This window comes from Oryza brachyantha, chromosome 2 (genome assembly GCF_000231095.2).
Source record: "Oryza brachyantha chromosome 2, ObraRS2, whole genome shotgun sequence".
NCBI lineage: Eukaryota > Viridiplantae > Streptophyta > Magnoliopsida > Poales > Poaceae > Oryza > Oryza brachyantha.
The window spans coordinates 6,076,531-6,091,586 of NC_023164.2; the positions used below are offsets into that span (position 1 = coordinate 6,076,531).

Below are 15,056 nucleotides of genomic sequence, written 5' to 3' on the forward strand. Positions count from 1 at the left end.
TGTGGATTGTTTACCAGCCCATGTTTGAATGGAACTAGATCTTCTGACGGAGAAGTCCGGGGGGACTATGTGACTAACATGATGGGATCCATATGTCTGAAGAAATTTTATGACCATTAACAGAAATGTGTGACTGATTAAGCAATAAACACATAACCACATAATTACCTAGTAGTTTCTTTCTAATTAAGTTGCAGTGCCCTCATTTATATGTAGAAAGATCCTGTGTAATTTGGGGTATTTTCCGTTTTGGTTCCATCTATGCTCCTCAGGAAGAAATGATGCAGTTTTTTTAAAATTAATCAAACAAACTGTTGAATAAACTTGGTCCCATGAGATGTTCAATGCGCAGGACATATAGTTTTGGTCAAGCCTATTGAATTCATACTAAAGTACTACTAAAGACTAAGATTGGACCTTCCAAGAAGAGCTTAATTATTGATTCACCAACTCTTGCCTTGACTATTCAACAGCAAGTACTTGCCCTATAGAAAATGCATGCCTTAACCAGAAACATATTCCAGCATTTTCTTTTTCTTTTTCTTTTTTCTTTTTGTTTGGGTGGTCTAATAGTCTACAACAAATAAAAAGACAGAGAAAGGTTGGGCTTTTGGCACGGTAATGCCACCCACGCAGTGCAGCTTTGGTTGGGCTTTTGGGCCAGGTTTGTCTAGTTTGGGCTTGGGTGTATTTATTCCGGGCAAAGGTCCATATTTTCTCTCTCAACTGTAGGTTTGTGTAGTTTGGACCCACATTTTTACGGTGTTGCTTGTTATAAAAATAATAGCGGGTTAATTAAATCCATATCGGTGTGAATTTGTCTAGTTATATTTAATAAATTAAGACAATGCTATAACAATTTCACATTTATTCGAGATACGACACTTACGTTTCCTTTCGACCATCTTGCCCTCATTTTCTCCATTCATCTCCCTCCTCGCCGCTTCCGATAAGTGACGGTATACCAAGGCACCGTTCGCAAGTGACAATGCAGCAAAACTTTTTCATCGTTTTTCGTGTGCATGTTTTCCGAACTGTTATATAGGATATTATTTTTTTAAAAAAAAATATACAAAAGTTATTTAAAAAATCAAATTACTCTATTTTTCAAGTTTGCAAAAGTTAATACTCAATTAATCATATACTAATGATTTTTCTCGTTTTACGTGCTCTGCCCACCTACCGACAAGATCGACGACGGAGGCACAGGCAAAGGCAACAGCGTGCAATGCACGGGCAGCGGCGGCGGCGGGTGGGAGTTTGCTCGCGGTGGATTGAAGCGGCAATGGTGATTCGCTTGTAGTCGCAGCAGCAGTAGTGTAAGCACGAGCGGCGGTAGAGGAAGCAGCGGGCGCGAGCGGCGGCCATCGCTAGAGGCGTGGGCGGCTATGGAAGTAGCAGCGCGGGGTGACGGTGGCGGAAGTAGCTAGCAACCGCCGTAGGCAGGGACCTGCGGGTGGGTGGGATAGGAGCTACTGATGGGGTGGCTAGTAGGGGATTTTTTAAAATATTTTTAATAAATAATTTTATTATTAAACCTTGAAAGAAAATATTTTTATCATATGAACTTTTTGACCACGCCAATGTTAACGGTATGGTATGGCAAGAGAACGTTGTAACGCAAACTGGTTGGCCCAGCAAGCTGCGTGAAGTGTTTGGTGACATGGTCAAAAGGTTTCTATAGTAAAAATATTTTACTTTAAGGTTTAGTAATAAAATTATTTATTAAAAAATTTTAAAAATTCGCTAGAAGAAGGGGGGCAAGGAACAACATGGGGACAGTTTGATCCAATTTTTTCTTCGGTGTATCAGAAGGGTAAATAGTTGCAATTAGTTGAATAATAAGTATATTTTTTTCAAAATAGATAAATTTATAACGGTAGACCTAGTTTATTCAATAGACACCACATTAGATGAATAGTAGGTCAATTTGTCCCACGAACACCGGTCGTGTGATGTTATTGGTTTACGGTTTCTATATCAAATGTTTATAATGGCATTACTATAATAGCAGGTAATAAGCACCATACTAGACAAAATCAGGATATCAGGATACAAACAAATGAGTGAATAAAAGTATCCATAGTTGGAGAAGTTCATATATACCTAGTTTTGTGGTTGAAAGAGGTAAACATAGATATACAAGATGTATATCTCGCGTGTTGCTGCGGGAGAACTCTGTGATAATATAGTAGATATGAATTAAAAAATTCTTACTTAATATAAGAATTTTTTTCATGTGTTTATATATTTTTGTGTGTTTATCAATTATCCATAAGTTATAAATGGTTCGGTTGTATGATGTGTCTTTTGAGAAAAGATATGCAAATTACACTTTTGATGAATCATCCAAAGGCTAAAAACAATTAAGGTAATGTAAAGAGATGTAATTTATACCCTTCATATATCATCCTAAAGCTAAAAATAATTGAGATGATGTGGCTTAATTTACACCCTTGATGTATCAATCTAAGACTAAAAACAATTAAGATGACGTGCTTCACGAGAGAAGAGAGAAAGTCATTAACTTTATAGAAAGCAGGGGATCTGTAAGGGCATCATTTGGCTTTTTGAAATTAAAAAGGTAACAATATATTGTTAGAAAAAAATGTTATAAATAATTTTGTATATACATGTTTTTATGATTAAAGGCCAAAAATTAATATGGTAAAAAAAACATAAAAACAACTGCAAAGTTAAGATAAAAATTCAAATATTAACTTATAAGCATAAGGATAAATAAAAAGACGATGACGTAAGCTCACGTGGTCACCAGATTAGCTATCATTCCATGCATCCATGCACATTGGCAACATGTTTGAAAAAGATTGTTTCAGACATTTTTTTAATTTTAATTTATATACAGAGAGGGTGCAACTTCGATCTGGGCCAAAATATTAGACGGTCAAAATATTCAATTGGCTGTTTATAAATAATCAAGTTATACGCTGTGAAGAAAAAGTTTACTCATTCACTTTGAAAGAAAATATATCAGAAAGAAACACCGAACGAAGCGAAACACCTTACGTACTCAGTGTAACAATAAGAAACAAAATCCAAAGACTGATCGAACGGCCACGAATAGAATAAACAGTGCAATAGTACAGGGTTACGTGGCTAGCAATGCAATATCCATCCGTACTTCACCGAGAACTATAAGTTTTATAGATATCTGAGGGTCTATGTGGACTTTTTCCTGTATTCTTGGCCCAGGTACGGTTTAAGCTCCCGAATATCAATCAATATAGATCGATCATACGACAAGCGATGACGACGGCGCATTTGCCCTGGTGGAAAGCAGCTTATTGATTGTTTTCGCAAGAAATTGGAAAAAATAAAGCAACAAACGTCAGAACAATTATCCAATTATCGTGAAAACGGAAAAAAAAATCATCACACTGCATGGGTTGTGTTCTTTTACACTGATCATTCTCAATTTTTATCCTCAATTTTTGCACACATTTTATCTAAACTGCTAAACGGTGTATTTTTATAAAAAGTTTCTATATACACGTTCATCATCTTAACTTTCTAATATTCTAATAGTTAATTTCGTCATTTACGTCATTAAATAGTTAAAAAAATCAAATGATCTTTTATTATTCGTTCCTTATCTATAAAAGAACGAACACAGCAGTGCTGGTGTGCTAATAATCATTCTGCTTCCAGCTGAGAACTGCACATATTCCCCTGACGTAACGGAAATTGGAATCCCTCCTGCTTTGAAGAACCAGCGAGGATTTGAAATACGTCTCCAGTGGAGTACAATTTTGAGCAACTAGATAAATGATTTGACCGGCTTTTGGTTGAACAATGGATGGCATATAAAGCCTGTCACTGTGTTCTAACATATATCTCCTGAAATGCTAGGCACCTAAGACAATCTAATTACCCTGCTACATGGAGTCACTCAGCTAACCTAGGATATGCAGCTAAAAATTAAATATGCCTCATCTGAAATAAAAGAACATGAGGCGGTATTTAATGGCAGTGATAACCACAGCTGCCAAACTCCAGCTAAAACTATGGAATGTAGACAATTACATTTGACAAAATCCAGATGTTTGAACAAAACCTTCTCTACTGAGGCCATACCTACCATATACGCTTCGCGGATTTGCTGAAGCAGGAGGTTCAGCTGAAGAAGCACAGGCCCTGTCTGGATATCTTCCTCTATGTACATTGCCGTGCAGGTGAGCCGGCATGGAAGAATCTGAGACAAAGCCTGTGTTCTCTTGAAAGTACCTTGTTTGTGGATTGGAGGGTGATAACCTTGTACATGAGGCGAAACTGCCAGGAGGATGGTCTTGAGCATAATAAGGCCCAAATATAGAGGAAATTGGATCAAGACCAGCATTATCACCATAATCGACAACACTGAATGAATCTCTAGTGCTTTCAGTCGTAAACGAGGACTCATCAGAGCTGGTAAACAGTGACCATTCACTTGATGTAGCATCCGAGAAGTCCGTGCCAACCGAGTCGGCAAAAGCATCATCGGTACGATAGAGATTCCTTGATCTCAAAGCAGCATGATGATCTTGCATATAGCCCTCATTGTCTGGTCTAAAATCATATATACCGTAGGTTTGATCATTGGAAGCAAAGAGCGACTCTGTATGATTCAGGTCTTGCCTAGAACCCTTGGAGGATTTTGATGAATGACACTTTGTACATGTTGGAACAGGTGATAGGCCCTTCTCGATGTAAATCTTCGGCGGGCGAGGAAAAGATCTGAAGGTTACATAAATATGAGAATGTTGCAGAAAAAAAAACTAATTATCTGATAATATAGATGTCATACACTTAGCAAATTGGATGTACCTCATGTAGAACAGCATATATGCACCTTCTGACATAACTTGATTCAGTGATACCACCTGGACCTACATATATTAAAATCCAAATTACCTGATCAGCTCATTTTTTTCAGATTTTTAAGTGAGTATATAGCAGCCTCCTAAGATGTGATATCACATGCAAACAAAAAATGAAATTAATTTGTTCTCAATATAAAGCACTCTGATTGTCAGGATCAGGATCTTCAGTTGAATCAAAGATGCTCCCATAGGATACAATGCCCTCTGCTTCTGTTTGGTTTAAACCGAAATTCGAGAAACCAACCTAAAATTGTTCGGTGTTTCCTGCTCGGTTTATAATTTTTTGACGATTTCATTTGGTATTTCCAAAAAATGAATTACCTATAAACCGAACAAACCATAAAAACTGAATGGCCACCCCTAACTATGGCACACTCAAAAATTAATCGCATGATACTATATTAAATCTAGACCTATGTAGTTCTCTAGGGTCAGTGACTTCTTAAAAGCAACACATATACATGTTCTTGATTTAAATTAAGGAAATAGATCACAGCCACATTTACATTTTTGAAGCACATACCTCTGAATCATCAATTCTCAACCATGTGCCCTGCATATCTTTGACATATGATATGTAATGTCCAGAGAAGGATGCATTTTCTGTATCCACATGCACAACCACGGCATACAAGAAGTATAGAGGAGGATTATCACCAGCTCCAGTCACAAAAGGAACCATGTCCAACATATCAGGAAACGTAACACATTTGTTGATCTTGCCGTACTTCCCTGACTGAAGGAAAAAATATTCACTTAGTTTCATCGTATAGAAGGGAAGATCATGTAAAAACTGTCTAAAGAGTAGCTAAATGGGAAAATGTTACTCATATAACAAATGATCCAGACAATGAATTATATCCTTCAACTTCTCCAGAAATAAGCTTACATCATATAATAGAGGTTAGTCATTTCAAGTGGAATAATGTTATTAAGTCATCCGATTAGTCATGATTAATCATGATTAGTCAGCCTAATCGGAATCTGTGGCTCAATCATGGACCTCGAGGCAATCAGCTCGATCAGGAAACCAGTTGTCCAATTAGTCATCAATTAATCATGGTTAGTCATGCGATTAGGACAAGTTTGAAATAGGCCTTAAAGTAGCCACCAAAAATGCTTGATACTTGCTTTATTTACATGTATTTATTACAATGTATTTGTCTAGTATAGTAGAAATATATGTATAGTTATACGTAAGTAAACATACTATAGTACTATACACTTATACAGTATAGTGGTTACTACTAGTATACAGCTATAAATATATACACACATATCCTGGATAGAAGGATGACTAGACACTGACTAGCCCTGACTAATCAAAGCTGATCGATGACTAACCGAAGCTGATCGTCTGATCGGTCCCCTTAAGACTAGTCTTGACTTTATGATTTGAAAACATTGAACTGTATATTCTCAAATAGTGAAGTAAATATCTTATGTCAACTATAATACTGCATAAATATAAATGTTCAGGTAAATGCTTCCAATATCTAGCTAAACAGTACACCTGGTACAAGCAATTACTGGGAATTTATCAATAGTGAATGAAATCAAACAATACCTGGAATCTTTTAAGAACAACAGTTAATATATTTGGCACCTCATGCACACTTAATTGTTTCCTAGCTTTGACATAGGCGGAACACCTGCATTAAAAGAATTACAAGGTAAATTCAATATGTTGTGATCCAATGGAAATGATGCATAAATATAAGTACTTGCAGCAGTACCTTCCACATTTGTACATATTTTCTCCATCCAAATCTTCAGGGGCAGTGAATTGTGTCAAAGCATCTTGCAAGGACTCCACCCAACCATGAATCTCCAAAGTAAGATCCATTATATTCTCATATCTTTCAGATTCATGGTAGCATCTGAGGCACTTAACCTTGTTTCATTAAATAAATCAGTTAGCAAACAACAGCACAATGCATTGCCAACTAGTAAGATAATCGGCATGAAGAGGAAAACAAATTAAGTTACAAAATTGCATCTTTTACAACTGGGGTAAACTGTAAGCACATTCACAACAATCACAGGAAAACAAACAGTAAGGCATTAGACAAATTAGCAGCTATATTCAAAACTACCACCAAGAAGTCAGGAATTTGTTGAGTTACCTTAGATTTAAGACGGCCACCAAACATCTGCTGTATCAGTGTAGTTTCCTGCAAGCTTGATTCTACCTGCTTCTCACCACCAAGTCCATCCAGGCATGCCCCTTGCATAGACATCACAAGATGCCTGGTAGTTTTCAAATAGAAGAACATCAAGCATAATATTATGGAACTTTTTCTTCAAATTCTAAATACTTCGATCATAATTCCCCTTTTTTCACTAATCTTGCAAACAAATTGGAGCATGAGGATCTTAGAAAAGAACGCGCAAAACTCAAATATTCAGATACATCAGTGCATTACAGCTCCACTGTATGAAGGACAGTTCAATTATTCACTTGGACAACATTATTTTTTCTTCTCTCCTGTTACAAGGAAGACGCACACACATGCACACACCCATGAGTGCACCCCTTAATACATGTCCAATAGGAGGGTAGGGATATATATGTGAACTTCAAAAAAAATCCAACTGAAGCACAGCAGTGTGTGTGTAAATGTTAGCAATAAGATCAATGAAGTTCCTCCACACAGACATGCTATTATGGGCTTTTTTATTTTTATTTTTATTTTCTTGCTAGAGCACGAAATAGTAAATGTAGTAGCATCAGTTACCATGCCCAAAAAACATTAATTGTGGTAATCGTGCATCGCCATGCCCCAAAAACATTTGTGTGGTAAACTATAAATATCCTAAACTTTTTTGATCAATTTTCAAGGAAGTCAAGAATTTCATCAACTTCTAATTGGCTGTGTTCAAATAAGAAACAGGAACTCTCCTGGTCATGTTTCTTCTCATTTTCTGCCACTTTTATTTCATATACCCGAAACAAAACAATGTTTCTTTTTAGTTCCAGTGTAGGTGTCCACCAAAATGGATTCTCTTACATGAGGAAATATTTCAATACATATTGATAAAGCAATGATGTGGAATAAATGTTGTGGCAGGGTATCCGAAGTATTACTCCCACTTGTAACAAAGTTATGTTATCAGTTTATCACTAGAATAACCTAAAAAGGATAGGAAGCAATACCAAATGAAAACTAGATATAGCATGTAACAATTACAGCACCTTAAAAATTCATGAGCATCTTCTTGACTTCCACCACCCAAGCGACACCCAATATTCCTCAGATTAGAAAGTATTCTACTTGGAGAAACAGGTCCACCACTTTCACGCAAAGTTGAAGCATACTGCTCAAGTTCACACATGAGGCACCAATTCTTTGAGCAACCTAAAAGAATAAAGCAATCAACGTCAAAAGATCAGAGATGTTGAGATATTTCACAACTGCATAAAGGAGGAGTAAGGGAGCATGAGATTTGGTATTACAATCTTTGGAATGCAATCTCAGAAGCAGATAGATCATCAGGGGTTTTGTGCACATGAGACATTGCAGAACAGCATTTGCATAGCAACTGCAAAAATATAAAAAGAAAAGGAGCAATAGCAATCAGATAGAAACATGAGGCCAAATAATTTGTTTAATGCACAGAAATGAGAATGAAAGAAACAGTAGTCATATATTCTGTTAAGATTCTTAGGTCCTGCTATTTGCAGAACTCATCGCAATGAACTCTGAATGAGAAACTTTTAGTACCTGTTTCCGCAATTGAAAAGACCTCTGGGTGAGATGCCACGTACTTCATACTGAAAAAACTTAACAAGGTCTTCATACGGGAACAGTACCTACAGTGCCAATTTAGAAACACAGCCTTCAAACTTTTGATAAGAAACTGTGAAGTAACATAACTCAAGATATGTGAGGATGATACAAACCTTACTCCTCCTGTTATCATTGATCAACCCCACCAGACTGGTTTTGAGAAATTTTGAGGGCTTCTTCAAAGCTTCAACCTTCGATATTCCTACTTTTGAGATGCCATTACAGCCTTGCAAATTGTTGCTTGTTGGAACAACTGTTTTGGTAGATTCTGCAAAATGTAGTAACTATATGAGATAAACGACAGAACCACATGATAAAGATAGCCATTTCATCCAATAAGAAATTATGCACTAACTTTGCTCGTTTTTGTTGTGGGGATTATTTTCATGGCCGTCATATTGATGTGATGTCGACGCCTCCTTTAATTTTTGTGATGATGATACTTTACCAGATGGGTATGGAGGTTTTTTATGTGGCATGTTTCCTTTTCCAGTAATTCTTCCAGATGAGTTACTTCTTTGTAGTGACTCTGCAGCAGAAGCATATGATCCCTCACCAGAACTAATCATATCAGAAGTTAAATACACACCCTTATCAGGTTCATAAACCGTGATGCTTGCTTTGGGTCGCTTTCTTGTTTCAGGGGCATAATTATTGGGTTGATGTACCACACTGTTGAGAGGATAAATTACATCACGGTTGCCGCTGTTTTCATCTGAACCAAAACTGTTATTTGAAACCTGAAAAATGTAATGTAAAGGATTGGATTGCATTACTTAAAACAAATGTTATGAAAGAAATAGCTTGGGTAAGCTACCTTATTTCCTGGAAAAATCCCAGAAGGGACTTCTCCTTCAATGCTATAATCATTCTTCTCATACGATCCAATAGCAGCACCATTTTCACTTGTATGTAGAAATTGGTTTGGCTTATTCATGTTGCTTCTGTCTGACAGAAATGGGCTGGTATCAAGATTATAGCTATCTGTTGTTGGTGTCACGAAGGATGGCTCTGACATGGTATCGAAATCCATGTCATGCAGATGAGCATCACTCCCACGAAGAGGTGAGTTAAGGTTACTTAAGAACGGCATCTGTTCAGTACTCTCAGTAGGAGGTAATCCACCAGAGCAGCCACCATGCCATTGCTGGCATGTTTGCTTATGACCTTGTCTCCAGTGAATTATTTGGCACTTTCCAGAGCTGTTGAACATGGAAAGTAGTAACATGCACATTAATTAACACAACCAAGACAGACACATCATAGAGCTGTGGTGCAAGGGCAACTTGAGGAGTGGCAAATCCTGACTTTAGCAATTTTCAAATACCAGCTGTTAAGGACATCAGAACTTACATAGTCATATACAGCCAAACTGCCATTTTCAAATACCGCCTAGAGTACTATTAAGGGCATAAAAGAAGTAACAGTAAACATTTTTCAGTGGAATGGTGTGCTATGTCAAGTTGTCAACGGAACAAACAGGCCAAGATAAATGTTTTCAAAAGCATGTGAGGGGTACAATTTGTTTAGTATATACAAATTCATTATAATGAATAGAGTGCACATGATGGAGAAGATAACAAGTCAAGAATCTTACCAGTATCTAACAGACTTGCATCTGGAGCAGCGAGTCTTAGCAGGTCCATGGCAAGTAGCACACTCATGGTATTCAGCTCTTGCAGAAGATGCAGATCTTAAATAAGGCATGGGTCTCAAAGCAGGTCCTGGCAATACGACATCTGGAGTCGCCATTGTTTCCACCTTAAAGGTTTCTTCTGCAGCTCGCTGGGCCAGCACACTTACCCTTGCCTTCTTACTTACAGCATCATGCCATCTTCCCAGAAGAAAATAAGCTATCACCGGAAGCACAATAAATATAACAAAGAGTACAGGCACATCAGATTCCCTTGGTTGGAGCATGTCCCTAACAGAATATTATCATCCAACTTCGAAATTTCCCTGCTTGAGATTGAAAAATCATTCCAGATTGCTGATTGACCTAAGGAAACGGCGTAACAAAAATTAAATTTGCAGCTTACAGTTTCCACTATGACAAAAATAGAAAATGACAACGAAAATATAAATCATTCAGACATTTAAGGACTATAAGAACCTTATGCTTCTCACAAATTAATTACTGGGGCCTGATTTATATGCAATAGAAGTTTGTTCTTTCAAGCTTCAGCTTGTTAGGTGTTTCTAGTGCAAAGTTGGCTGAAGTCTTTACAATAGCTTCAATCCTCAAGAAGTAACCACCTTTTAATGATGGCTGTGCTTACAAGCACACAGGCTGAAGCTAGATCAGACAATGTCTTGCTTCAGAATAACAAATGTAGAAATATAAGCTACAGATAAACTATACATAGTACTACAGTACTTGCTGGAACAATAATTATCTGTGAATGGCTATATATGTACTCGAGCCCACCCAAGAGAAAAGGACAAGTTTATGGCCGTGTCACATCTTTGCCATAATATACACAAATTTTCTAGCGAAGAAAGGTACTAGAAAACCTGGAACGCATCATTACCAGTATCATAGAAGTAATATCATTTCCAAGAACTAATGAAAAGAGCTGAAATGCATCGAAACACTCAAGCAATACATTCCCCTCAATATTTCCGAACAAACACACTGCAGAAACCTAACACCCGTGCACCACATTCTCTAGCATAAAAACTAGGGGGGGAAAAAGAGGGAGAGAAAAATCTACAAACTGCCAGATCCCAAGCACGCAGGCAGCGGCGAACCCGCCACACGGAAAATCTCTCACCGCAGGCGCCCCGCCACAGGCTCAACCCATCCCACCCCCAACCCACCCCGCACCCCTGAGGGGGCAGCCAGTCAGAGACTACACCAACAGCCAACCAGCCACAGCAAACGGATTACTCAAAACCTCGATTCCTCGCGGCGCGAGGGGAGGAACCCCCGAATCGAAGGGGGAGTCTAGGGTTTTTACCAGGCGAAAGGGAATGCCCGCCGGGGGCGGATCTCTCCGGCCAGGGCCAGGCAGAGAAGAGGGGAGGGAAAAAAAAAAGCGCGTCAGGGACCTAGCGCCTCCCTCGGAGATCGACGAGCGGCGCCGCAGACACGCACGGGGGGGGGGGGCGCGGAGCCTACCGATGGCGGCCGGAGAGGAGGTCGCGGCAGCGGAGCGGGCGGCGCTGCTGGCTGCTGCTGCTGCTACTGTCGATCGCCTCGTGTGGTGTGGTGCGAGACTGCGTTGTGGTTGTGTGCGAATGGGCGTGTGCGCGTTGCGAATTTGCGCTTTTTCGCTTGACGCTTGCTTGGTCTGCTCGGTTTCTCCTCTGCCTCGTGGAAACGGGAAAAAGGAGAGAGCGCGCGGGGCGCTCCGTGGAGGGTGGGGGATTTCTCGTGGCCGTCCGATCGCGGGATGGACGGTGTGGATTAGGGACGGTTTTTTTTTCCTGGTAAGACTAGATTTGGAAGGGTTTTTTTTCTCTATCTAAGGTGTATATAGAAAATGTTGTTTGTTGGTATAGTATAGTAATCTAGTCATACTTTATTAAAAAAGGTGATGTGTTAGGATAAAGCAGTTTGTGCTTTTATTTTATTTTGACAATCATTGATTTGTTCTGGTGATTTTTTTCTGTTTTTTATTTAACAGAAAAATGCTCTACTACCGCAAACGGAATATTTGCGAGAGAAAACTAATTTAGGAATAAAATGTTTTTATGTTTATTCTAGCGATCTAAAAGTAAATGCTGTAAAATAAACTGTATGAAAAAACCCCAAAATTAAAAAAAACGTTGTACGTACGACGAAATTCCTACGAGTCGTGTACGATTTCAGCCGGCGTCACCGTGATTTATTGCTACGTGCTGATCTCCACGCTATTGCGCGCCGTTAATCGGACGTAAGAACAATCGTACTCATCACGGCTAAAAATTAACTCCAAATTTCATGTTAAAAATTTAAATTTTAGCTTATAATCATCAGAAAAACGAAAATTATATCGGAGTTATTCTTCTATTTCCACGCCTTGTATTATTCTGGCTGCGTGCCTGGTTTCACGTTATCTATGCAAGAATAATGTGGGGGTATTGGAAGGTGATTGTTTTTGAAAAATATAGCAATTATACTTTTCTATATTAGTGCTTTTCGTACAGGGTCAGTGAAACTTTTATGCGGTTTGTCCATAGCTAAAACTGCTGTAGGGTATCACGTATACAAAGAAGATACATAGTGTCAGATACATGGAACAGTGCATTGGTTCGTGGTTAAACGAGGATCTCAATATAGTACAGTCAAAAGCGTCTGAGTTGGGACCATTTTCTTATACGCTTGACCACCTGGTCTGGGTTCTTTTGTTATTAAAAGATCAAAGGTTATCTAATTTTTATTATTGTTATTTAATTCTATAAACAATGAATTAATCATAGGAAAGTTGGAAATTCACCCTAAAAAGATAAGATGGTTAACTTTTATATAAAAACTTTAAAGAAAAACATCCATTTGAACCGTCGGGAAGTGTGGTCACAGGAGCTAAGGAAAAATTTTAAAAAAAATCTAGCAAAAGAGTGGTGCCAGAACTTTTTCTCATTGATATATGTAAAAGCCTCAATTGACTTCAAACAAGATTTCAAATAAAATGTATGGGAGAAATAATGTTCTTACTCGACTACATATCGATATTCTTTTATGGAGTGTTATTAACTACTTGCCCTAGGCATATTTATAATAATTATTCTACTCTTTTGCAGCGAAATCATACACATGTTTCAACTGTAGTGCTCTTGGTTAAGTTTTCACCAAATATTAAAAGATACAACTACAGCCATGCCCTTCCGAGGCTCCTCGTACCTCGTAGAGGGCACAGATGTCCCGATGGGTTAAGGTCGCTCGTCTATGCATCATGGCTCATGAGTCGTGTTGTAAGATATCATACCTTCGTGTTTTATCTATGAAATACGAGTCGAAGTAAGGTAGGTGATCATCACCTAATTAGCATCATTGCTAACATTATTCAATTGATCTCGGAACCCTAGGTCTGTTCTATCGAGCACCATACCGCCCTCCTAAGATCAACGTTTGCGATGGTTGCATGAGGTTAGAAGCCGCATATCTAAAAGATAGAGGCAACTAGTGTTAGATCTAGAAGTTACTAGCTACACATCGAGACCAAAGAACTTAGATGGCACTGCTGAGGACGGGAAGAGGGTGCCATGGGATGCCCACCTAGGAGGGAGAAATCCAAGGGTGCTTGGGACTCTAGGGATTTGGCGGCAACGGATAAGCTACTGGTGAGCACAAATGACCTAGGACATGCTAGAGATGATGCACAGAGGTGTGGTAGTAACAAACAATTTACGTAATAATAGACCATAAAAAGAGGGAGTTGGGAGAAATAGTTGGACAGGTAGACGCACACAAATTTATGTTGACTAATAGGTAGATCCAGTGACTTTTCTATAATTGTTTTCAACACCGGGGTTTGCATTGTAAAAGCTTTAACAAACATCAGGAATAAGGTTTGCATTGTAAAACCTTTAACAAACATTATAAACTAGACATTATCTAGAATTGACAAGAAAAATAATCGAGAGCTAGAATGCGGAAAGAAAATCATATCACAATTGTGTCCATTGTGAGAAGGGTGCCCTAGATGGCTAGATATGGTTTTACCTTGGTAACCTCCTTGGCTAAGAAAGAACTTAAGACTGCAGAGACCCGGTTGGGAATTTCTCTTCTCGATATCACTCAATTAGTGTATGATTAATCAAGCATTAGCTAAAAAAAACTTGAAAAATGGATAGCCGAGAAATTGATTGGGTGAGAGAGAGTACATGGGTATAAAATGAGAATGATTTTTTAATAAAAGGCAAATGAAAAATATATATTACAATCAAAGACACTTCTATTTTACCATCAGATTTAATTCCTAAAAATGCTTGAACATTGTGTTGCGAAATTTGCATGGATTTTGTGGGGGGCGGGCCGGGGCAGGAGATGCAGGGTGAGCCCGTGAAGGAAGGTGTGTGGTGTAAACTGGATTGGCGGTAGCAGGCAGGCAGGCAGGACATGGATTTTGGGCACCTCAAAAGAACAAAAAGATGCAAACAAAGGAGGCGGGGTTGTACTGCGTACTACCACTGTTTGCATCGGTACTGCGCTGTGCCTGCTGCTGGCTGCCCCCATCACGCTATCATGTCACCGCAGCGCTCCCCTACAAATTCTACTCGCTTTTTGAGGCCGCCCTCTGTCAGTTTTCGCCCCACACCACCCCATGCGACTGGAATTAATGCTACTAGTACGAGTCATTTAGGCCTTGTAATTTTTTTTAAAAAAACATCATATATGATATATGGATACATATTTAAAATATTAAATGTAGTTTAATTATAAAATAAATTATAGATTCTA

General features: G+C 38.5%; 1 protein-coding gene across 1 annotated transcript; it reads right to left on the minus strand.

Annotated features, from left to right (window-relative positions):
• Nucleotides 1–3,762: 3,762 nt before the first annotated feature.
• Nucleotides 3,763–11,950, minus strand: LOC102708406 (ubiquitin carboxyl-terminal hydrolase 15-like). Its single transcript, XM_006647052.3, has 14 exons — nt 11,793–11,950; nt 10,269–10,670; nt 9,489–9,873; nt 9,027–9,411; nt 8,785–8,939; nt 8,606–8,694; nt 8,338–8,423; nt 8,077–8,239; nt 7,007–7,130; nt 6,617–6,774; nt 6,448–6,532; nt 5,404–5,616; nt 4,825–4,886; nt 3,763–4,734 (listed from the first exon to the last, which is right to left on the minus strand). The coding sequence occupies exons 2-14, from the start codon at nt 10,589–10,591 to the stop codon at nt 4,041–4,043; spliced, it is 2,922 nt and encodes a 973-aa protein (XP_006647115.1). The 5' UTR covers nt 10,592–10,670; nt 11,793–11,950; the 3' UTR covers nt 3,763–4,040.
• Between the last annotated feature and the right edge of the window lie 3,106 nt (nt 11,951–15,056).